Source organism: Gracilinanus agilis, chromosome 1, assembly GCF_016433145.1.
Source record: "Gracilinanus agilis isolate LMUSP501 chromosome 1, AgileGrace, whole genome shotgun sequence".
Taxonomy (NCBI): domain Eukaryota; kingdom Metazoa; phylum Chordata; class Mammalia; order Didelphimorphia; family Didelphidae; genus Gracilinanus; species Gracilinanus agilis.
Window position 1 is genome coordinate 425,592,726 of NC_058130.1, and position 23,749 is coordinate 425,616,474.

At 37.5% G+C, this 23,749-nt stretch overlaps 1 protein-coding gene across 2 annotated transcripts in view; it reads right to left on the reverse strand.

Moving 5' to 3' along the window:
• SLC12A7 (solute carrier family 12 member 7) overlaps positions 1-23,537 on the reverse strand; it is a 158,202-nt gene extending 134,665 nt beyond the window's left edge. Inside the window, exon 1 of one of the 2 annotated variants that reach the window (XM_044665299.1) lies at positions 23,287-23,537. In XM_044665299.1, the coding sequence (XP_044521234.1) occupies positions 23,287-23,425 (139 nt within the window). In that variant the 5' untranslated portion in view covers positions 23,426-23,537. Of the gene's footprint in view, positions 1-23,250 lie in introns of both variants that reach the window. The other variant, XM_044665290.1, reaches the window with a different exon arrangement.
• Between the last annotated feature and the right edge of the window lie 212 nt (positions 23,538-23,749).

Genomic DNA, 23,749 nt, shown 5'->3' on the forward strand with positions numbered 1-23,749 from the left:
AGAGAGAGAGAGAGAGAGAGAGAGAGAGAGAGAGAGAGAGAGAGAGAGAGAGAGAGAGAGAGAGAGAGAGAGAGAGAGAACAGGAACACAGAACACAAACGGCAGTGTAGTTTAGAGATTGGTGTATTCAAGGTTACTATTGTCTCTACTACCCTAGTACTAAGAAGGGATAGGTTTGAGGCTTCAGCAGAGGGCAATGGCAAGTATCCCTGCAGAGTCATAGGGAATGAGCCCAGCTATGTAAGGGAAGAATGGCAGCCAGCAGCGACTGTGGTTCCTGGCTGGACAATCTAACAGGAACATGCCGGTCTGGCAAGCATATAGCAGGGAGTGTAGCTGCCCTACCCTCTATTTCCCAGGGTATGGAGATAATAAATGTGAAAATGCTTGGTGCTTTTCTGAAGAGGCAAAATGTGGTACAAAGCATATTTCTTAAAAATTTGATTAGCAAAAAAGTATAAATGAGAAAGAGATAAGTAGATACAGAGTATGTGGGCAAGTGACACAGAAAGTTTTAAAGGATAAGAGACAGAGCTAAAAGGCAAAGTTTTCTTTTCTCTCTCAAAAGAGACTGTTCTAGTCCAACTCCCTCATTTTTCAGAGGAGAGAAATGAGGTCCAAGCAAGGTAATGAGACCTCTCCAAAAACACAAGGCTTAAGTGGCAAAAATCAGGATCTGAACCCAAGAATTTCCATCCTAAACAGGTAGCTAGAGGAACGTTCAGAGAAAATCTTTCCCATGACTCTTCCATAGCTAAAAGAAGTTTGGGGGGAAATATGAAGTTTTGGAAAATGCATGGTTTCTGGCATTTGAAAGCACAAGTAGAACAACAACAAAAAATAGTGCCTTTATCTTAAATCCAGAGAGTAAGCTGAGCCAAGAGAATATTTAACGAGTTACTTTCTGTGTGGGAGGGAAGGTAAATTATAAATAAGGAAATGGTTACTGAACAGTCCCAATAACATTACAGTAAAATTTACAGTTAAACCCACAGATGACATCCCACATCTAATCTTATTACCACACACAAAATTGTAGAAGAGGAATTTATAGACTGGTTTAGAGCATCACTACTACATAAACCTGTGTGTGTGTGTGTGTGTTATGAGACAGAGACAGTGTGTGTGTGTGTGTGCCCATGCATATCTTAACCACAACTCCCTCCTATGAGACTTTTGTTTTTTAAAAACACAAATACAAAGAAGAATTTAATGGGAATGATTTGTCCACCAATAAAAATAATTCACATTCAAATGATCTACCCTTTTGATCTCTTCCAACCATTTCCTCAGGGCATCTGCCATCTCCCTCCTCTTCCATGAAAAACTTTGGGGTCTTTTATGAGCAGGATATGAACTCCTGACAGAGGTCTAGAGGCTGTGTCACGGTCTCTGAAGACTGCTATAACTGCACATTTCTATCTCAGACTCTGCCATATCTCCCTGTTCCTTTTTTTTTTTAAGTCTCAAATACTCTGGAATCTATTCCTCTAATACTTTCCTCCCTCCCCTCAATGACCTAGAAGTCATTCAGCAATTGGAAGAAGAGGGAAGTCAGACCTGTTAGTACTACTTAAGACTTAAAAAATCCAAAAGACTAGTCTTACAAGTTCTAGAAAGTAGCTACAAAACAAAGAAAGAGAAACCTTGAGCATACACAAGTCAGCACACTCTCTTCCCAGTAACATACTTTCAAAAGGCTCCAAACAACCCACTTTAAATTTTTTTATTAAATAGATACAGTTTCAAGATTTTATATACATATATATGCATTTTTTTTAAAAATAACAAACTATCAGTATATTTACTCATCTAGATCTGGAGACCACTGCCATTCCCACCCAGTGAAGGAACCAGTTTGTGCTTTAGTGGAGATTCATTATTAAAGGGAAGGGGGGGGGGGGTTAGTAGAACAATGGTAGCCTGCTTCCTTTTCACTGACAGATGTCACTATTCAAAGCCATTCCCTAGCAACTGTCAAACAGTCCTTCTCTGGACTTCCTCCTCTAAAAAGAGTGTGAGAATCTTGGCAATACAGTAAAACAAAGCCTTATAAGGGGATTCTGACTCTGAAATAATGATGAAAGGAAAAGCTGGACCAAGAGAATGCTGTAATCAGCAACAGCAATATTGTTTGAAGAATTGAGAATATCCTCTTCCAGAAAAAAAAGAACTGATAAATATTAGTAGGCATTTAAATATGTGTGTGTGTGTGTGTGTGTGCACAGACCTCACACTCATTTTTTAATTGTTGGAGTTTTTTTTCTTTTTTGCTCAAATGGTAGCCTCATCCAAAGAGGGAAAGAGGGAGACAACTCGAAACTTAAAATGTATCCAAATATATTAATTTTTTTTAAAAGAGGACATTGGGAAGAGATAGGGAGTCATTTCAAGAAGCAAAACCCAAAAAGTAGCAATAAAAAATATTTGTCTTAAAAATTAAAAAAAAAAAACTTTAAGCAGCTACTTCTATACTGAGTATGAATAAACTAAAAGAAAAATAACCAAACACTTCAGGAAACAATATTTAGGCTTTATCCCACCCGTTTGAGACTACTAATACTGAGCCCTAAGGACATGTAAAAAGACTAAAAAACTTGAAAAGCACTCAAATCTGATGTGCTAGATATTTGAAAACGCTCTGAATTGGTCCCATCTGAGCCAGAAGCTGCATAGTTCATTCGCCGTACAAAAGCTATAACAAAAATAGGACAATGGGATAGAAGAAAAGATCTGTCCACTAAGAAAAGTTCTTTGGAAACAATTAAGCCTCAATTATCATAAAAACTACTTCCTTTGGGAAAAAAGGGATAGCAAAAATGAAGGCATTTCCCTCTTGTGTTTACATATGTGCACAAGATAAAACTAAGGTCCTTGCAAATTAAAAAACAAAACACTATCCAACATGTCTGATGCTATTTTAGGCAAGAATACATAAAGTGCTTGCTTTTTTTTAAAGATTCTTGATAGTAAACAAATAGCAAAGAAAACAATCTTTCTACAACTCTATAAATACTGCTGACAAACTTTTCCCTAAATACTCGAAATATACTCATGTGAATCACTTAATAAAATATTCTAGATGGCATACCAATAAAACAAAATCCAACCAAACCTTAGAAGTAGTGGTTGTAATGGAACTTTTCTTCAGAACACTAAAAATTATTAGTGAATTCACCAACTTCTAGTCATGAAATGCATTAAGCCAAACAATGTAGTTGTTAAATTAAGACATATATATTCCCCATAAAAACTTTTTAGGAAAGAAGCTCCTTACAGCCAGGTCACTTAAAATATTCATAATCTCCAAGGATTTGCCAACAAGACTTTCTCTGAAATGGCTGACCCAATACAAGTGGAACTGTATTCCAGTTTCCAAATTACATAAATGAAAAAAGTTACCGTTATTGGAGATGATAACCATTAATAAAAGTCCTGTAGATGGTACAAATTCCTCCCACCATAATTTACCCATAATAAAATGCTTACCCATTACATCAGACCACTGCTCAATTACTATTAGGGCACAGGCCATAAGAGAGCCGGAAAAGACCATTCACCAGTATGACCTTCACATTATGTAGAATGTTTCTGGTTTTAGTTCTTCATCTTATCTATATGAACCAGAGCTCCTCATTGTACAAAGCTACGGGGAGTTTCCTACTTTTCTCAACATAGATGAACTATGTCTATTCCATTTGCTCCCTTTCAAATAATATTAATCCAATACAAAATTGAAATATGAACCAGAACTCATTGTACAAAGCTACGGGGAGTTTCCTACTTTTCTTAATATAGATGAACTATTTCTGTTCCATTTGCTCCTTTTCAAATAATACTAATTCAATACGAAATTGGAATTATCAGGTAACTCTTGTAGTAATGCTGATATTTATCACATAAGCAATAAATTCTCAGTCATCCAGCCAGAGTCCAAGATTCCAAAGTTAGTTGAAACTATATTCTATCTACCAAACTGCCAAGACTTTTAACTGGATTAGAGGTTGTGGACTAACCTTTCCAAGGACCAGTCAATTTATTTACCATTTAACATTATCTGTGTCTATGCTCTGAGGCAAATAACCAAATGCTCCCATGCCAATTATTTAATATTTTCCAAAAGGCTTACAGTGATAGGCTTCGATTCAAGCTACCATAACTCCTAATTGTCCAAAATTTCAAATCTTCCCTATTACAAAATAATTTAATGACTTTAAAAAGCATGTATCAAAGATAATTAATAAATTGAATGTTAATAATAGGCATGGTCAACTGTCTTTTATATTAATGTATAAATAGCTTTAAGCTGAGGGGTATAGGCACAAACTACAAACATTCATTTCCCTCCTCCTAATACTGAACATATAACTTAGTTGTTTTTGGCAACTATGTGTGAAGATCTCATTTAGCAAAATCTTTTTTTATCACCAACACCAGCACCACTTATTTCTTTAGGGCTTTCCTCACCACCACTCTTTGGGGAAAGTTTTAATATACTGAACATGGAATTTTTAAACCACAACTTTTCTCTAAGGAGTTCAAAAGCTTTGTGCACACACATGTCATTTTGTCCTCACTCCAGCTGTGCTGAGATAGAGAGAAAAGACAGACAGTTTATCTGAAAGTTTATCCCTTTCAGCTGGGGTAAACGAAATTCTGGCAAGGTCACCACTTGCTATGGTTGGATTTGAGTCTACTGTGCACTGAAGACTAACACAAGAACTTCCTTGTTCCCTATAGGTCTTAATTATCACTAAACAGTCAATTTTGATAAGCCAGAATGACTGTCTTCCTATGATACAGTAAAATGTCTATTAAAAAAAAAAGAAAACCTATCCTATACCTTAAGGAGGCTGAAAAAAGAATAACCTACATATGAAAATATAGCAACTCTTTACATGGTAATAGAAAAACTGGAAACTAAGGACTTTGCTACATGGGATACACAGAAACTATATGAATACAACTATAGAATACTATTTACAAAAATGGACCCAAAAAATGGAAAATAATTTTTAAAATATTTATTGTTTGTGGGTAAGTCAAGACAATTAAAAAAAACTACTATCCTAGTTTATTCAGTGCCATTCCAAACTACCAAATGAATTTTTTATATATATCTAGAAAAAAATAATAGCAAAATTTATCTGGAGGGAAAAAAAGGTCAAGAATCTAATCAAGAGAAATGATAAGGGGAAAAAAGGAAGGAGTCCTAGCAATAACAGCTGTCAAGCTATACTACAAAGCAGTAATCATCAATGATTTGGTTCTGGTTTAATAACATAAAGGTGGATACACCAAGAGATTAGATATACACATAAAGAAGCAAGGGAGGGGGCAGCTGGGTAGCTCAGTGGATTGAGAGCCAGACGTAGAGACAGGAGGTCCTAGATTCAAATCTGGCCTCAGACACTTCCTAGCTGTGTGACCCTGGGCAAGTCACTTGACCCCCATTGCCTACCCTTACCACTCTTCTGCCTTGGAGCCAATACAACATATTGACTCCAAGATGGAAGGTAAGGGTTTAAAAAAAAAAAAAAAAAGCAAGGGAGCCAAGTGTTCAATACAAAGACATTAGCTACTAGGTGAAAGACTCAGTCCTCAAAAAAAAAAAAAAAAAAACTGGGATGTAGTCTGGAAGAAACTGGATTTAGGTGAATATATCACACCAATCAATAAGTAAACGGATATGTAACTGTTGATGTCACATCACAAATAGACAAGGAAAAAACTGACTTTTGGATCTATAGATAGAGGAAAGATTCCTAGCCATAAAAAGTATAAAGAATATCATAAAAGATAAAAAGGACAATTTTGACTACATAAAATATCTTAGAAAAATCTACATGAAGTAATAAAAAGTGAAATGAGTAGAACCAAGAGATTATATACAGCCGTAGAATTAATATTTGAAGAATAACTTGTGAATGTCCATCTCCAGAAAATAAATTGAAAATTGGAAACACAAAAGACAAACTCTCTGTATACATATCTTTTTTGGGGGGTGATGCCTTCTTTGGTGCAGGGAAGAGTAGGAGGGTCTAAGACACCTGGAAATAAATTTTATTAAATAAATAAATTTTTTAAAAGAAAGAAGAAAAATAAACATATGGCAGCTCTTTAAATGGTGGCCCAAAAAAAGAGAAACTAAAAGAATTTCTATTAATTGATTAATTGGAAAATGACTATACAAATTGTTGTATATAGATGATGATGGTTTCAGAGAAACCTGGGAAGACTTAAAGAGCAAAATAAGAAAAATTCATATTTTAAACTTCACATTATCAAAAAAGAACAACTTTTAAATATTAGGAATTCTGACCAATTACAATGACTAACCAGGATATCAGAAGATCCATGATGTAGAATGCTACCCATAACCTTGTGACTGAGAAGTGATGGACTAAATATTGCAAAACTGGCCAACACTGTTAAGACTACTATACTTTTTATGAGGGTTTTATTTTTCTCTCCTTTTTCCACTGGGAGAGAAGACAGGAAGATACAAGAAAAAAATAGGTAATAATTGAAAAAGATTAATTTTTTTTAAAGACTTTTACCATCAATACTAGTTCTGTACTTTGGGGTCAAGTAAAACAAGATTAATTCCTCTCCCAAATGGGGGTCTCTCAAAAACTTAGCAACTACTATATCTCCTAATAGCTTCTCTTCTCCAGACTGAACATTCCAGGTAGAGTTGACAAACAATCTTCCAATGGTCTGATTCAAGGTCCCTTTACCAAACTAGTTACCTTTTCTGAACACACTCTAGTTTGGCAACATATTTTTTACATAGGAAGTCCAGAAATAAACAGAGCACTGTAAATTTGGTCTGGGCAAAGCAAAGGGCAGTTAGAGGGGGAAGGGGAGGAACTTCCCTCAATTCTGATAAGTTTCTATATTGCTATTTAAGATCTCATTTTAAACTGCTACATCTTTGTTTTAATAAGCCCAAAGAACCTTCCACATCCTTGTAGGAGGAAAGGTTACCCAGCCACATAGTCCCTCTATCTTAATCTTAGAAAATTAACTTTTAAAATTTGATAATATAGTTTTGCACAGATATTTGCCAAACCATTCCCTCTCAAAAACAGATTCCCAAAGGTTATATTACCTACTAATGGGGGATGGGGTTGGAAAAAACACATCCTTTGTTGCTTGACCCTTTATAATTCTCTACATAGACTATTTACGTTGTTCTCACTGTATATTCAAGTTCTGCTTCCTTTATGAGTCTCCCCATGTTTCCAGGACTCCTTTATTCCTTATAGTGTAAGCAACATTCCACTATGTTCACATCTATTCTTTAATCATTTGGCACATTTTGTCTCCAGCTATTTTTGTTACAACAAATAAAAACAGCCTGGACATTTTTTGTACATACGAGTCCCTAATCAATTTGGAATACAGTCCCAGTAGGGAAAAATTTCTTAGTTGAAGAGTATGTATAACCCAGTAAAATTTCTTTTACATACTGTTTTCAAAAAGAGTCTAACTAATTTGCAACTTTACTAGCAATAAACTAGTACACCAATCACTCCACAGATCCATCTTATAGCATCTTTTGCTGACTACAGGGATCATTTTAATTTACATTTCTCTGATTACTAATGACTTCTGAATATACTGCTTGTTTATATCCTTTTACAAGTACCTTTAGAGAATGGCTTTTAATCTTAGGTATGTTCCAATTCCCAACTGGTTTTGGATACACTCCTAAGATTAATAAAGATATTTTAATTAATCCTATTTCTTCTTCTCATTCAAGCTGTATTGTTAGGTTAAGATTTAAAAGAACAATTGGGCCAGTTGTCAAAGAATGTTCTCTTTTAAAAAACTGTAGACCAGAAAAATACTGTCTATATCAAGGGATTTTAAAAAGGGGTTGTTTTTTTGTTTGTTTTGTTTTGTTTTGTTTTTTACAAAAAGGGCTAATTGTCCTAAAACAACTCTGGTCTTTTCCCCTTAACTCTGAAGCCAAGACTTAAAACAGTCAAAGCATCTTATAAAACTAGTTATCAATAAGTATTCATTTGAAGCCCTTGGTGAGATATTTAAAAATAGCTAAAACTATCTGATTATATATGTGGGAGGGAAATAATAACAATCTGGAAAAATACACCATTTCAGCATGTATCTTCCTCCTTTCTTTACAGAAGAGAGGAAGAAAAAGTAGAAAGAGTATGGGTATGGAACAAAGTATGTCAAACTTTGTGGATTCCTTGCTGAATTCCTTTGTGGATTCTGTCCAGCTGCTTCTGATGTCCCAATCTCAACATACATCTCTTTTTAATGTTACAAGGGATGGTTCCTTCTCCTTCGAAGTCAGCAGGGAAGGCATCATAGGGTCATAGATTCAAAGTAGGGAGGAATGATAAGAAATGAAGGCGACATAACAAAATCAAAAGACATCACTAAAGCTTTTTTCTTTTAAAAAATTGTATTTCAAGTGACAAGCTTTAATATCCAAAATATAAGTATTCATTGATATGGTAATTTTAAAAGTCTAGCAGCTTTTGTCACAGGGTTCTTCCAGAAAAATACTAGGCTAGGCATTGGGACACTAGGGTTTTAATCCATATTCTGCCATGAATTTGCCATATTACTCAATTTAAGTCATATTGTCATAAGTTGTTCCAAGTTTTAGCACAGTGCCTGAGATAGTGCAGACACTAAAAAAATGTTTGTTGACTTCATTTCTTTGGGCTTTCATTTTCTCAATGAAGCAGGGATAACTGGAATAAGAAGTAAAAGCTGTGACTCATTAAGTCCTCTTGATGCTAGGGAAGCCTTCCAACATTTATTCAACCACCAATTAATTGTGAACCATCTTAACATATCTGGCAGGGAGAACCGAGTTTAAAAAACTCACAGTTGAGACATATAAGTTCAAATTCCAGTTCATCTAATTTACTATCTGTGGCTTCAAGCAAGTCACTTTTAACTTCTGTTTCCAAGCCTAACTCTATAATCTTGTGATTTTCAAGAAACATCTATAAGAAACGTTGGGTTGTTGAGGCATTTCAGTTATGTACAACTCTTTCTGACCCATTTGATGTTTTCTTGAAAAAGATACTGTAGTGGTTTGCCGTTTCCTTCTCCAGCTCATTTTGCAGAAGAGGAAACTGAGGCAAACAGGGTTAAGTGTCTTGCCAAGGTCATACAACTATTAAGTGTCTACAGCCACATTTGAACTCAGGAAGATAAGTCTTCTCTGACTCCAGGCCCTGCATTCTATAAATACTATGCCATCAAACACATTTGAGGATAATACAGGATTATTCTACAAAGCTAACTAGTTTTGAAGAGATCTTTATTTAAAATAGGCAAGCAACCTTTTTTTTCCTTAAATGTTTTATTTTTTTCAAATTACATGTAAAAAGAAATTTTTACATAATTTTTAAATGTATTTAATTAATTAATTAATTTCGAGCATGTTTCATGTTCTTTCCCTACTCTTCCCCCACCCCTTTTCCGGAGTCAACAAGCAATTCCACTGGGTTTTACATGTATCATTGTTCAAAACCCATTTCCATATTATTACTATTTGCAATCAAGTGATCATTTAAAGTCAACATTCCCAATCATATTCCCATGGAGCCATGAAATCCATCATAAGAAAAACATATGATTGATCACATGATTCGATGGCAAACAACCTTCTTAAAAGAATCCTGAAGGAAAATGGGAGAGCTAGCCCAATAAAAAGCCTGGGTTCAAAAGTCACATCCTGGCTGTGGGGCTCTGGACCCCAGACAACAACTTTAATGTCGGGAATAGTTGTATTTTTTGCAGATGGATTAAGTCCCTTCACAATGATTTACCTATACCAGGGAAATCACAGGTAGAGAAACCAAACAAAGGCCAAACCACATTCCAAGTGTTTTACTCAGTTTATGGGGACCAACTCTTTATAAAAGGACAAGGAAATCTTTCGGTGTTCTCAAAAGACACTGAAATACAAAAAGAGCTTTTTACAATTGCTTTAGTGGGAGAAAAGGGGGAACAACCACACAGAAGAGTGAAGAATGAAAAAGGCTTGAGATTCTGAAGCAAAGGAAAGCTAATACCCTTGTGGAAATTTCCAGGCAGACAGTAAAAGAAGGGGGGGGGGGGAGTTGGGGAGAGGTAGGGGGAGAAGAACTAGATCTGTTTGGGTGAAACCATTTTTTTTTTGGTCTAGAGAGTCAAAATAATTCTAACCTGGCTTACAGAAGTAGCCTGGTTCTCTTTGGACCAGAAGAAAAGGCAGAACCACATCATGGAAAATTCTCCCAGAAGCACAACAGTGAGTCCCAGACAAGTTTGACTGAACTTGTGAATATTTAATCAATTCCCGTAATTCATCCTAACCTTGGATCCTTCTAGGAGATGGATCCCTGTGTCCCCTGAGCCCAGGGACAGAGGCATCGGTGCTAGAACCTGTCACACTGAAGTATGCATTGGCTTGAAGGGGAAAGATGGAAGGCATCATTCAAAACAGTCTCTGAAAAGAAATTAACTTTAAATGGATTTGTTATGGAGAAAGCAAAGGGCAGAATGTGTGCTCTACAGAGTGCCAATAAACTTGGATTCCATTATGGAGAAAAAAAAACAGCTCGGCACGGAGCATTCACTGTCAGTGTCTTATTAATACCCTTCATTCTAGAAATAGTACATTTTCCATATTTAATGAAAATATTGAGAAGACAGCATGGCATATGGACAGAAAACAGACCTTACCTTGAACCCACCAACCAGAGGGGGGTTCAAGACTCACCTCTGACACTTTGCTGTGTGACCCTAGCCAAATTACTTAACTTCTCAGTACACTAGGCCAGCAGTGCCAAACCAAATAGAAAAAAAATCCTTGCCAATTGCAGGCTGACTTAAAAAAAACCACAAATTAACATTATGTTATGGTGTCTTTTTATTTATTTTGTAAATATTTCCCAATTACATTTTAGTTCCATTCAGTTAGCACTGGAGTTTTGTGGGCCTTGAGCTTGACCACTCTGTTGTAGACAATCCACAAAGATTATAAATTACCAAAAAAAAAAAAAAAAAAAAAAAAAAAAAAAAAAGGTGCCAATCTGAATTGGCAGAAGTACTCCTGTCTTGAGAATTCTTTTTTATTTTTCTCAGTTATACATGTATTATCACACAAAACCTTTCCCATATTATTCATTTTTGTAAGTGAATAATCTTACAGAACCAAAACTCCAAATCATATACCCAAATAAACAAGTGACAAATCATATGTTTTCATCTGCATTTATACTCTAAGAAGTTCTCTGGAGGTGGAGAGCATTCTCTCATAAGTCCCTCAGAATTGTCCTGGATCACTGTATTGCTGTTAGTAGCAAAGTCTATCACATTTTATCATTCCACAATATTGCAGTTACTGTGTATAATGATCTCCTGGTTCTGCTTATTTCACTCGGAATCAGTCCACGTAGGTCTTTCCAGTTCTTTCTGAAATCATCCTGCTCATCATTTCTTACAGCACAATAGTATTCCATCACTGTCATATACCATAATTTTTTTAATCATTCCCCAATAGAGGGACATCCCTTTAGTTTCCAATTCTTTGCCCCAGAAAAAGAGCAGCTATAAATATTTTTGTACAAACAGGCCCTTTTCCATTTTTTTAATCTCTTTGGGATACAGACCTGGTAGTGGTATTGCTAGATCAAAGGGTATGTGGATTCTCTTTAAAGGCCTTTAGGCATAATTCCAAATTGCCTTCCAGAATGGTTGGATCAATTCACAATTCCACCAGCAATGCATTAGTATGATAGTATTTGGGAATTTCCTATACCAATTGAATTTACAGGTCTCATCCCAGGTCACAATTATAAATCATAAATTGATTTATTTATATATTTATATTTAAGATAAAAATTTATTTATACACTTACTATAATTTTATAAAAAAATTAAAAATTAAAAATATTAAAATTTCAAAATTCCGCCAAAGGAACAAACAAAATATATACTCATGTACTATGAAAGATGATGGAATGGATACAATGAAGAAAGCAGGCCATGGTCTCATATCTCAAATCAGGCTGTGCAACCTTAAGCAAGGCAAAACCTACCTCAACTGCAAACTGGGATATTAAAAAACTATTTCCCAAATGGAATAGTGAAGAGTCAGACACAACTGAAAGAGCCTGCCCACTGACACAGACTTCCAAGATTCACAGTCACCTCTATTGAAGGAGAAGACGAGGCACTGCAAACTTAAGAGAAAGTGAATAGCAGGCACACAGATGCAACAGGGGAATAGAGACTGGGCATATCACTGGGGTAAGATGGCTCGGAGTTTGAATATATACATGAGTAAATATAATTTTTTATTATATGTAACAGCAGGGTACAACTGCTTTTATTTTTCTTTTAACAGAAAAGTAATTATTTGTTTACCTTTTCATAAAGCCAGTACTGATATTCTTTTTATTGCTTTCTATTTTGTTATCTGTACTGGTTAATGAATTTTTAAAAAGAGAAACAGATGGGGCAGGTGGGTAGATACTTCCTGTGACCCTGGGCAAGTCACTTCACCCTAATTGGGCAGCCTTTACTGCTCTTCTGCCTTGGAATCAATACTTAGTATCCACTCTAAGACAGAAGGTTAAGGTGGGAAGGGGGAAGGGGGGGAAGGGAGGGAAGGAGGGAGAAGGAGACGGAAACAGGGAAAGAGAGACGCAGACAAACAGATGCAGATACAGGCTTATTATATGTGTTTAGGTATAGCAAATGTTCATTTGTTTTTACTTATGCAGAGGAAGATCTGACTAAAGTTTTTGTAAGAAAGACTTTTTTGGTTAACATTAATTAAATAAAATCAATATATCTAATGGAAAGAATACTAGACTTGGAGATCGAGGCATTAATCTTGGTGAAGGTATCTTGTAGCTTCAGACCAACAGACCAATCATTTATCCCTTTTTTAAGGATATAGAAACTGATAGTTGTCAATCAAATGTGCAGAATCTGAGTAAAAGGCCAAAAATGAAAAAAACACCTTGAAAATACTAACCACAGCACATGATTGGGGATGCAGACTCGAAACGACCACACCAATGCAACTACCAACAATTTGGAAATAGGTCTTGATCAATGACACATGTTAAAACCAGTGGAAATGTGCATCGGCTATGGGTGGGGGGAGTGCGGGGGGGGGGGGTGAAGGGGAAAGTAAGAGCATGAATCATCTAACCATGTTAACTTTTTAAAAAAATAAATATTAATAAATGTTTAAAAAAATACTAACCACTGCAAAGAAGGAACTGTTGGAGAATGATTGCAGATGAAGGAATGCCATTTTCCACTCTTATTTCCTTCATGAGTTTTTTTTATTGGATGTGATATGCATCTTTTTTCATGGCATAAGGAATATGTATTACCTAATAGTACTAGATATATATTGGACTATTTGCCACCTTAAAGGGAGGGGAGGGAAGAGGGAAGAGAATCAGAATCCCAAAATATCATAATTGTCAAAAAAAATTGTTTCTACATATAATCAGGGGAAGAAAATTTGTTGGGTTTTTTGTGTTTGTTTTTTAAAGCACCTTGAGGGGCAGCTAGTTGGTTCAATGAATAAGAAACAGGCCTAGAGACTGGAGGTCCTAAGTTCAAATCTGACCTCAGATGCTTCCTAGCTATGTGACCCTGGGCAAGTCACTTAACCCCACCATTGCCTAGCCCTTACTGCTCTTCTGCCTTAGAATCAAAACATGGCATTAATTCTAAAATGGAACATAAGAGTTTTTTAAGCACCTTGGAAAACCTTTATATCTTATATTTTATATATAATATTTTATAAGTCTTATTAAGGCATCAGAGAAGAACTTTAGTAGAATGTGTTATAGTAGAAGAAATAGGCTTGGCTAAAGTATCTCAGAAAGAACAAATACTCCAGAGCCCCAGGTCCTAGACCTATTTCACACTACCACTAAGAATTAGACAATTTCTCTGAGCCTCAGTTTCCCATTCCAAGAGAAATAAGTGGCTGATTTAGAGAAGTCCTCTAAGATCCCTTAGAGGTTACTCCTAACTTGGTGTACTTGCAATAAAGAAAAGAAAACTGAAATCTGCTCAATGTCATTATTCTTCTGGTCATGAGGTGGCTGAATAAAAAGAAGCTTCTGGCTGAAAACTAAGAAAATATACTACTCCAAGTTTTCCAATAGTAAAGGAAAGGACATAATATTTCATTGATTTGAGTGTTTATGAGCAAATGCTACTCCTTATCTCCACCCCTTAGAATTTCTATTAACCACAAAATTTCAATCTTCCAGGATATGCCACACAACTGCCCTCTTCCCAAAGTCTTCTTAAACCATCTTAAACCAAGAAGCTATTCCAAATGGTGGACAGTTGGAATGAAATTACATTCGCTGTTCTGAGATTCAAAGGCAACGGGGGAAAAATCAGTACACATGCAAACTAGCCATGATTATCTCAAAGGCATAAAAAAAAATCAACAAAATCTATTCAAATGTACACAAATTAAAACAGAATTCTTTGCTATCACCCCACCCCCCACCCCAAATCTGCCAGCCATCAAACTTCTCCCTTTCTACTGAACCCATCTTCCTCCTCCTCTTCCTCCTCCCAGTCACTTAGGGTCCTGATCTCCAAGTCTTCCTTTACTCTTCATTCATCCTCACCCTCATTCTGAATGAGCAATCACTTGCCTAAGCCTCGATGATTCTGCTTATACAACATTTCTTGTGGCAAAACCCTTCTTTCTTTTCATTGACAGTTACATCTATATCTCTCACCTGACTGCTGAAAGAATTCTCTAACTGGTCCCCATGAATCTAGTCTTAAATACATTCTTCACATAGCTGGCAAAATAAACTTTTTAAAAATATTTCCCAACTATATGTAATAATAATTTCCAACATATATTTTCTGAATTATATGATTCTTTCCTTCCCCCATCCCAGAGACGGTGAGCAATTTGATTTGGATTATACATGTATGATCATGGACAATATACTTTCTTATTGGCCATTGCTGTATGAGAATACTTATCCGAAACCAAAACCCAAAAATAAAAACACAAATAAACTAAAGTGAAAAATCATATGCATTGATCTCCATTCTGACTACAGCAGTTCTTTCTCTGGAAGTGGATAGCATTCTTTTTGTCATAAGTCCTTCAGAATTGTCCTAGATTATTGTATTATTGAGAATAGCTAAGTTTTTCACAGTTGATCATCATACAATATTGCTGTTAATGTGTACAAGGTTCTCCTGGTTCTGCTTGCTTCACTCTGCATCAGTTTATGTAGGTCTTTCCAGTTTTTTCTGAAATCATTCTGCTCATCATTTCTTATAGCAGAGGAGCATTCTATCACCATCACAAACCACAATTTGGCCATTCCCCAAATGATGGCTATGACCTCAATTTCCAATCCTTTGCCACCACAAAAAGAGCTGCTATAAATATTTTTATACAAATAGGTTCCCCCCCCTTTTTTAATCTCTTTGGGACATAGACCCAGTAATGGTATTATTGGATCAAAGAGGATGCAGAGTTTGATACCTTATAAAGTAAACTTTTTAAAGCAAGGACATCTTCGCTCCCAGATTAATGGTTCCTTACTGCCTCTAGGATAAAAGGAAAATTTCTTAGTCTGACATTTGAAATCCCATACAGTTTTATCTCCATTTATCTTCCCAGAACTATGTCATACTTCCTCACTTCACATTCCAAACAAAAGGATTATCTCTTCTTCCTTCAATACCCCACACACTCCTACCTTAGTGCATCATGAAGTTAACCCTCATTCCTACACGTTAGAATCCTCTTCAAATCCTCCAGTTTTGACACCTCTCATGAAATAGCCTTTCTCTAGTTCCCCTACCATTTGTAAAGTTATTCATGCTTTTACTCTCTTCAATTTTTTTCTAGCACTATTCTTACTTGTGCACATGCAAGAAAATACAAATTACTTGAGGATAGAAACTATTCTATTCCCCTCTTCATATTGCCAACCATATCTAGCATATATATAATAAAATCCCTATTAAATTTATAAAACTTATTAACCTTCTTAACAAAGAAGCAAATATCAATATCAATTTATATGTGTGTTACATATATTTAAAACAGAAAATCATTTAAAGTATTATTTTGTGAATTCATTTTTTTTAAGTGCTTGAAGTTGAAAGGTTCCTAGGGGGCAGCTGAGTAGCTCAGTAGATTGAGAGCCAGGCCTAGAGATGGGAGGTCCTAGGTTCAAATCTGGCCTCAGACATTTCCTAGCTGTGTGACCCTGGGCAAGTCACTTGACCCCCATTGCCTACACAGTATTGACTCCAAGACGGAAGGTAAGGGTTTAAAAAAATTTTTTTAAAAAGAAAGGTTCCTAGAAGGTCTCAATACCCTTCATTCTTCAGGGAAGAAAATGGAGACCTAGAAGAATAAATAAGAGCAGTGAGCATTTAGATAGTGCTTTAAGTTTGCAATGTGATTTTCCTGTGTTAACTCATTTGAAGCTAAGTGACTTGTCCTGAGCCACACAAGAAATGAGGGGCAAGTTGGGATTTAAACTCAGATGTTCTGGCCCCAAATTCAACATTCTTTCTAGTACACTACACTGTTATTTTTCTTTAAAAAAAAAAACTACTCCTTTTCTCTCTACATACCTACATATAATCGATTTTCTTAACTCCTGAAGACAGTGGTACATTAGATAGAGATCCAGTCCTGGAGTCAGAAGTCCTGAGTTAAAATTCAGACTCAGATACTTCCTAGCTTTGTGACTCTGGGCTTAAACTTCTTTTTTGCCTCAGTTTCCTCATCTGTAAAATGGGGATGATAATAGCACCTACCTCCAAGGGTTGTTGGGAAGATCAAATGGGACAATATTTATAACGTGGTAACCATGGTGCCTGGCACACAGTAAGTTCTAGAAAAATGTTCACTATTTTTTTTTAAACCCTTGTACTTCAGTGTATTGTCTCATAGGTGGATAGGTGTAAGATTGGTAAGGGTGGGCAATGGGGGTCAAGTGACTTGCCCAGGGTCACACAGCTGGGAAGTGGCTGAGGCCGGGTTTGAACCTAGGACCTCCTGTCTCTAGGCCTGACTCTCACTCCACTGAGCTACTCAGCTGCCCCCAAAATGTTCACTATTGATGAGAATGATCCTTATAAACAGAGAAGAAATGTAACAATCAGGGAATACCCTGGATGTTGCACTGCATTATGCTGTAAACTTTCCTTAAAGAAAGAAAATGGTTGGTTTGGAAGGGTTTATCAAATTGCAGGGAAGGGAGATGGAAATAAAAGGAGAAAAAAGAAAAACAAATTTCAAAAAGACTAGCTCCAAGCTGAAGGCAAAGTGCTTCCATCAAACTCACTTTGTTTGTGATGTTATCTATCAGTCCTGGCAAGAATCTTCAGATTATTTAATGGAAGAACTGACTGTAGAGAGAAAGAACAGTACTTGAAAAGAAATCTTTTACTACCTTGAAATAGTGACACTTGCCCACAAAAAGATGGTTGGAAAAGAATATAATTCTTCGAGGTCAAGTCAAGTCGGTCAGGCACACTGATCTCAGGAAAAAAGGATACCTTTGTCTTTTTCCTGAAGTCCAGACTCATTTTAGCCTCTCTCACACATATACACTGAAGTACTCTGGGCTTACAGCAGGTGTATCTGCCCCTTCTCTCTTTCCCCCACCAGAATAGCTTGATGGGATTACTAACCTTTCACTCAGGAGTTCTTAGTTTGCCATGAACTTTTGTTACTTATGTGTGTGTAACTGTATTCTGATATAATTTGTTCCCTTCTTAATTTTAAACATTTAAAAACATTTTCCGGAGCAAAGGTCCATAGGGTTCAGACTGGCAACAGGCTTTATGAAAAGGTTAAAAATCCCTGATTTAAGGAATCCCAGGCCAGGAGTAATTCACTTCCCACTTCCCTTCAATGGTCCTCTAGAATGTTATAATCAGCCTAGAACAAGCTAAGCCTTAAAAGAAGTTGTAGGTTAAAAGAGATTTCTGTTCACTCATTCCCAGTCCTACCCCAGTCTCTACCTCCAGTGACTGACAGGTCCTGGGGACTCTAACCTTCTCACATATTGCTCAAGATATTGAGACAGCATGCTGGCAGACTATGCACCTGAGAACGGCATCTGAGGACTCAATAAACAATCTAAGTTGGACGGAAGTTTTTCTTTGCTTTAAGCAAAGGCCATGGGCAGCATGCAAAACAGCACATTCAAAATATCAACCAACAAATGTTGAAGCTCTCAATTTGTCAATGGCAACACAGAAGCTGGACTCCCCTTTTACTATGCAGCCTATAATTCCTAATACAATAAGACTCAAAGAAAGCATTTCCATGGACTTTCATTTCAGGATATCCAATCAATTCAGTCGACACTGTCATCCATTCATTTTTAAGATTGGTTTGTCCCCAAATCAAAATTTATTATATCTCCCAAACTATCAATTTATTCTTATATTAAACAACAGCAAAGTCCATGGCTAATCAAGGACTTAAAATGCATACTAAAAATGAACAGTTAAAGTGGGCAGCTAGGTAGTTCAGAGGATAGAGAGCAAGGCCTGGAGATTAGAGGTCCTGGGTTCAAATCTGGCCTCAGCTACTTCTTTAAGCTTGAGACCCTGGGCAAGTCATTTAACTCCAATTGCCTAGCTCTTACCTCTTCTGCCTTGGAACTGATACTTAGTATTGATTCTAAAACAGAAATTAAAGGTTAAGAAAATGAACATTTAAAAATAATACAAATAGCATTTATATAAGAAGGTATCCTGAAATTCTCCATCTTCCCTCAGTACAAATTTTTTAAAAAAGGATAAAACCAAAGATGTCTAATATTTTACCAGAACCTACGACTCCTAAGACTAAGTTCTACAACTGCTCAGCTCATTTTTGGAAACCAAACTCAAGCAGTACAGAGCATTATTGTTTGAATTAATAAATTTCCTATAAAAACACTATAACAAGTTAAAGAAAACCTGTTCACAAGATGTAGCCTTAGAGGTCAAAGAGATCTGGCTTGATGTTATAGTTAAATTGCACAGAAACGAACTCAAAAAAGTTCCTAATAAGAACTAAGGACAGAAAAAAAAAAACTGGAATCTAGGAAGAGTATATTTCTGAATAGAAAACAGAAATTAAGGATATCAGGGATAAGTTGTAATATATGAAGTAATCAAATGAAAATAGTAAAGCACTGAATCTGGATTTAGAAGATGTCGGTTCAAACCCAGCTGTGAACAACTATCTATGTGTCCCCAAACAAGCAGTTTTACTCTTTCTGGGCCTCAGGTTCCTCACTTTTAAATTGAGATAGTAATACTAATACTTAGACCATGTCAAGTCTCTTTTCCTCCTCTATTTAATGAAGGAACTAGATAACAGTGTCCAGTTCTAAATCTCTTATTCAATCTCAGAATTGTATAATTTATGATTTATCAAAACCCCTCAGGCAACTCTCCAACTTTTAAAAAAAAAAACTTTTCTGGGTTTCTTGATTTATTGGACAATAATGATGGCAAATGAATCACTTTTCCCCTTGATAAATATATTGCAAAGGCATTATTCACAATCCCAAGGGTTGTTAAATAGCCAGAATAGAAAATTAAAATGCCCTTATCATGGTCAAATGAAATTCAATTCATAAGAATATTTATTAAGTGTGTCTAATGTGGGCCAAAGAATACCATGACAAAATAACATGATTCTTGCTGTCAAGAATTTAAAATTTAACAGGTTGAGAAAGGGAAGAGCTATACATCAATAAATATAATACAAGGTACAGTAGAAAGGGATGCGACTTCTTTGCCTCTGAGGTGTACTTTAAGAAATTTGGGATGACAAAGATCACTTTCTGATAGGACTTGAAGGAAGGAGAGGAATCTGGGAAGGCACTTCCTAGAAGAAATAAAGGTATGTTTTAAGAAAAAAGAGATTTTGAAACAGTGGAATTGGGAAGGAAGAATATTCCAATCAAGGGATAGCCCATGCGTACGCACAAAGGCCAGAGAGGGCAGAGACTGGAAAACAACCAGTAGTACAGTTGGCTGAAACATGACTATGAGACTCTTAAATGCCAGACTCAAGCCTGTTATCCTATAGGTGATGGGAAGTCACTGAAGGTTTTTAGATCAGGGAAACTGTAGTCATATCTCTATAACAGAAAGATTATCTCGAACCAAGGAAGGATGGATTAGGAGGGCAGAAAATAGAGACTGGGAGTTCATTAATTCTTCCTTGTACAATTTTAATGAAGTCCTGAGCTGTGGGGGAAGGAAGGGGTTGGGAAAATAAGAGAGAGTATAATGGATAAAAGATGGTAGAGGCAAAATCGGCGGGACAAGCACTTGATTGGATGATGAAACAAATGGTTATTTGATCCAGAGGTTTAACTCAGATCACCAGGCAGGTATAGAGCCTCAAGAAGTGGGGAGGGAGGGGAAAGAGGCTTTGCTCAGGTGCTGGGACAGGCAAAGAAAGGAAAACAGAGTTAGTTTGGGAAACAATTACTTTGAGATGTAGGCAGGATAAACACATGGATATGTCCAAAAAGCAGGAGGGAATGCAGAACTGTAACCCAGGGCTAGATATCTATTTGGGAATTATCCAGAAAGTGTGATATTCTCATAATTTCTCTCTCTCTCTCTCTCTCTCTCTCTCTCTCTCTCTCTCACATACACACACACACACACACACACACACACACTCAAAGAGTAATAAAAGCTAAGAAAATAAGATCAAGGATTAGAAGGATACAGCTTAGAAAAGGTCAAAGGGCAGATCCTTGGATGATAGTTTCTCATCTGAGTGATGGAAATGTCTCAAGTTATAATTCTATATTCCTGAAAACCTTCTTACTATACAGTCTACTGCTATATTTAATTGAGACCTGAAAGGGACCTTAGAAGTTTTCTAATCAACGCTGTCTTTTTTTCATAGATAATAAAAATAAACTAACATATAGAGTTTTACAGTTTGTATGGAGCTTTAGTTGAATTACCTCATTTTGGCCTCAAATAACTCTGAGATGCTTTTATCATCCCCAATAGAAACTTGAGGGAACTCAGGGAGACAGATGTTAAGTGATTCAGGATCACAATTTATACAAATCTAGCACTCTATTCACTTTATCTAAGATGTTAAATGACTTGCCACTCCAAGTTAAAATGGATTTGAACTTAGGTCCTTTGACTATTCCAGCATTCTGTCCCTGGGTCCATAATATGCAAGCCTAGATTCCACAGAATCTCCTTATATTGGTCATTATAAAAACAAGGAAGTTCCTCAGTAAAAAAACAAAAACAAAACCTAAGCATTTTGCAGTGCCCAAAGTATTCCAAGAAGAAAACACAGAAACAAAAGGAAATGGACAACTCATGTTTTTGGCTTCTATCAAGCTTTACACTGAAGCTATACACACACTGGAAAAAAAAACATGTAAATATCGCACTTTGATAAATAATTAAAACACACCCACACCAACTAACTCGAATTGTCTCAAAAAAAACTCAGTGATGGGGGGCAGCAGATCAGTAGATTGAGAGCCAGGCCTAGAGACATGAGGTCCTGGATTCAAATTTGACCTCAGACACTTCCCAGCTATGTAACTCTGGGCAAGTCATTTAATCACAATTGCCTAGCCCTTTATCACTCTTCTGACTTGGAACCAATGCTTAGTGTAGATCTAAGACAGAAGGTAAGAGTTAAAACAAACCAAAAAAACCTCAATAATACCCAGGTTCAATTTGCCTAGTGATTGTTCTCAAACTTTGCTGTATCTTAAACTATAAAAATGAAACAGACACCCTTCTCTGAAGGTTCTGCTTGACCCTCTTGGGTACTTAGGAGAATGTTCTTTCCCATGGTTGAGTCACTTAAGCAGGTAAATAAAAGGGATCTAGCCTAGACCTAATAAGGAGAAAAATCAAAGAGCTTGTGAGAGAAGGGGAATGTGGTATGGGAATAGACTGACTAAAGAAAGAAAAGAAAGAAATCAAGGCTTCATCACAAGAGATAAAGCCCAATAATACTGTTCAGGACACAGGTTTTGGAAACTTGGCTTTGTTTCTCTCGGCCACTTAAAATTGTGGGTCAGTGGGCTGATAATTTGGCCTCTGTAGGCCTTAGTAGTGGACTAGTCCATAAGGTCTCTTAAGTCTTTCATCATCTCACAGGGTTGTTACTAATTCAAAACTATTAGGAAACTGCATGAGTTCCAATTCACCCTTCTTACCACCAGTTAGAAAAATTTCTTCACTTCCCTGGGCAACGTTTTCCATATCTGTAAAAAGAGGTTGGACTACATGGTCTCTAAGCCCTTCCAGAACCAGTTAGAAGATCCTGTGATATCCATATAAGTGAATACAGAAGTTATTAACTCAGTAGTGAAAGAACAGGGTGAAAATTCAGAGGAGGGGAGGTGTTGGGGGAGGTACTGCAAGAAAACAAAACAGATGCTGGAATCAAGGCCAAGATACAGCAGCCTCCTAGGAAGAATAGATAGGCAGTTGGGATAAGCATGCTTTCTTGCTTTTTGTTGCAAGGAAATCCCATCCTTCCTTTTTTCAACTGAAAGCAGTTCAGTCAAGGTCGCAAGAGTGGAAAATGAGCTGAGGGAAGGCAAATAACTCTTTCCATCCTCTTTTCTGGATTAATTGCCTGACAACCCCCCTCCCCCTTATTATCACCACTTATAGAGTAGTGGCAGCATCAAAGAGCACAAGAGGGTGCTTCCTACTCAGCCACTTTTTTTGCTAGTTTGCGCCCTCCTGCACCCCCAGGGCTTCTCATGCATGCCCCAGGTCCGGCATCCCAGACTTTCAACCCAGGCCTGATCCTCCACTTCCCCAAGCGCAGCGGTCAGGCTCTCCTCTTCCAACCCCCTTCCCCCTCAATCCCTTTTGCGCCGCCGGGTCTTCCATCCTTAGCCTCCAGAAACAAAGAAGACCAAAATGACTCAAAGGAAGCAGGTCCGACAAAGACCGCCAAGTCTCCAGGGCGACGACACAAGCCCCGGGGCATGCCAGAGTCTTCTCTTCCGTCTTTGTCCGGGCTCAGGTACACACTCCTCCCCCTGCACCGCCCCATTCCCGGGCCAGGAACTTGGAAATCAGTTCACCTCGCTGCCAGGACCCAGGGGCCGGGCTGGGACTGCAGGACTCCCGCGGGGTAGAGAGAATGGGACCTCGGGGAGATCTCCCAATCCTGTGCCTCCTTTCTTCTCTCTTACTTACCCAAGATCTGGGGGCTGCAGTCTCGCGGCTCCGGGCCAGGCGAAGGCTGGACCTCTGAGGGAGCCGCCAGAGGCTGCCGCTCCTGCTCTTCCCCCAGCGCTAGCCCGGAATCCCCAGAGCCATCCGCAGCGTCTCCCTGTGCCTCCACGGGCACCACGGTGAAGTTCGTGGGCATCGTGTCCCTGGACGATGCTGCTCTCCCTCTTCCTTCTTTCTAACTTCGGGGCTGCGGGCTAGCAAGCAGGGGGATGTTCCAGGGCTTGGTCCCTGGAGTCCTGCCCGTGCGCTGCCGCTGCCGCTACTGCTGCTGCTCTCTCAGCCTCCTCCCGGGCAAGAGTAAGAGTTGCGCTCCCTTAGCTACAGGCTCTCACGTGAGGGCCATTTCCTTATTTGGGGGGATGGGCGGGGGCGGAGTGGTGCTGGCAGCCCCCGCCACCTCCCTTCCCTCCAGCCCGCCTTCCCTTCCAATCTAGTCCCACATGACATCACCTGCCAGCAG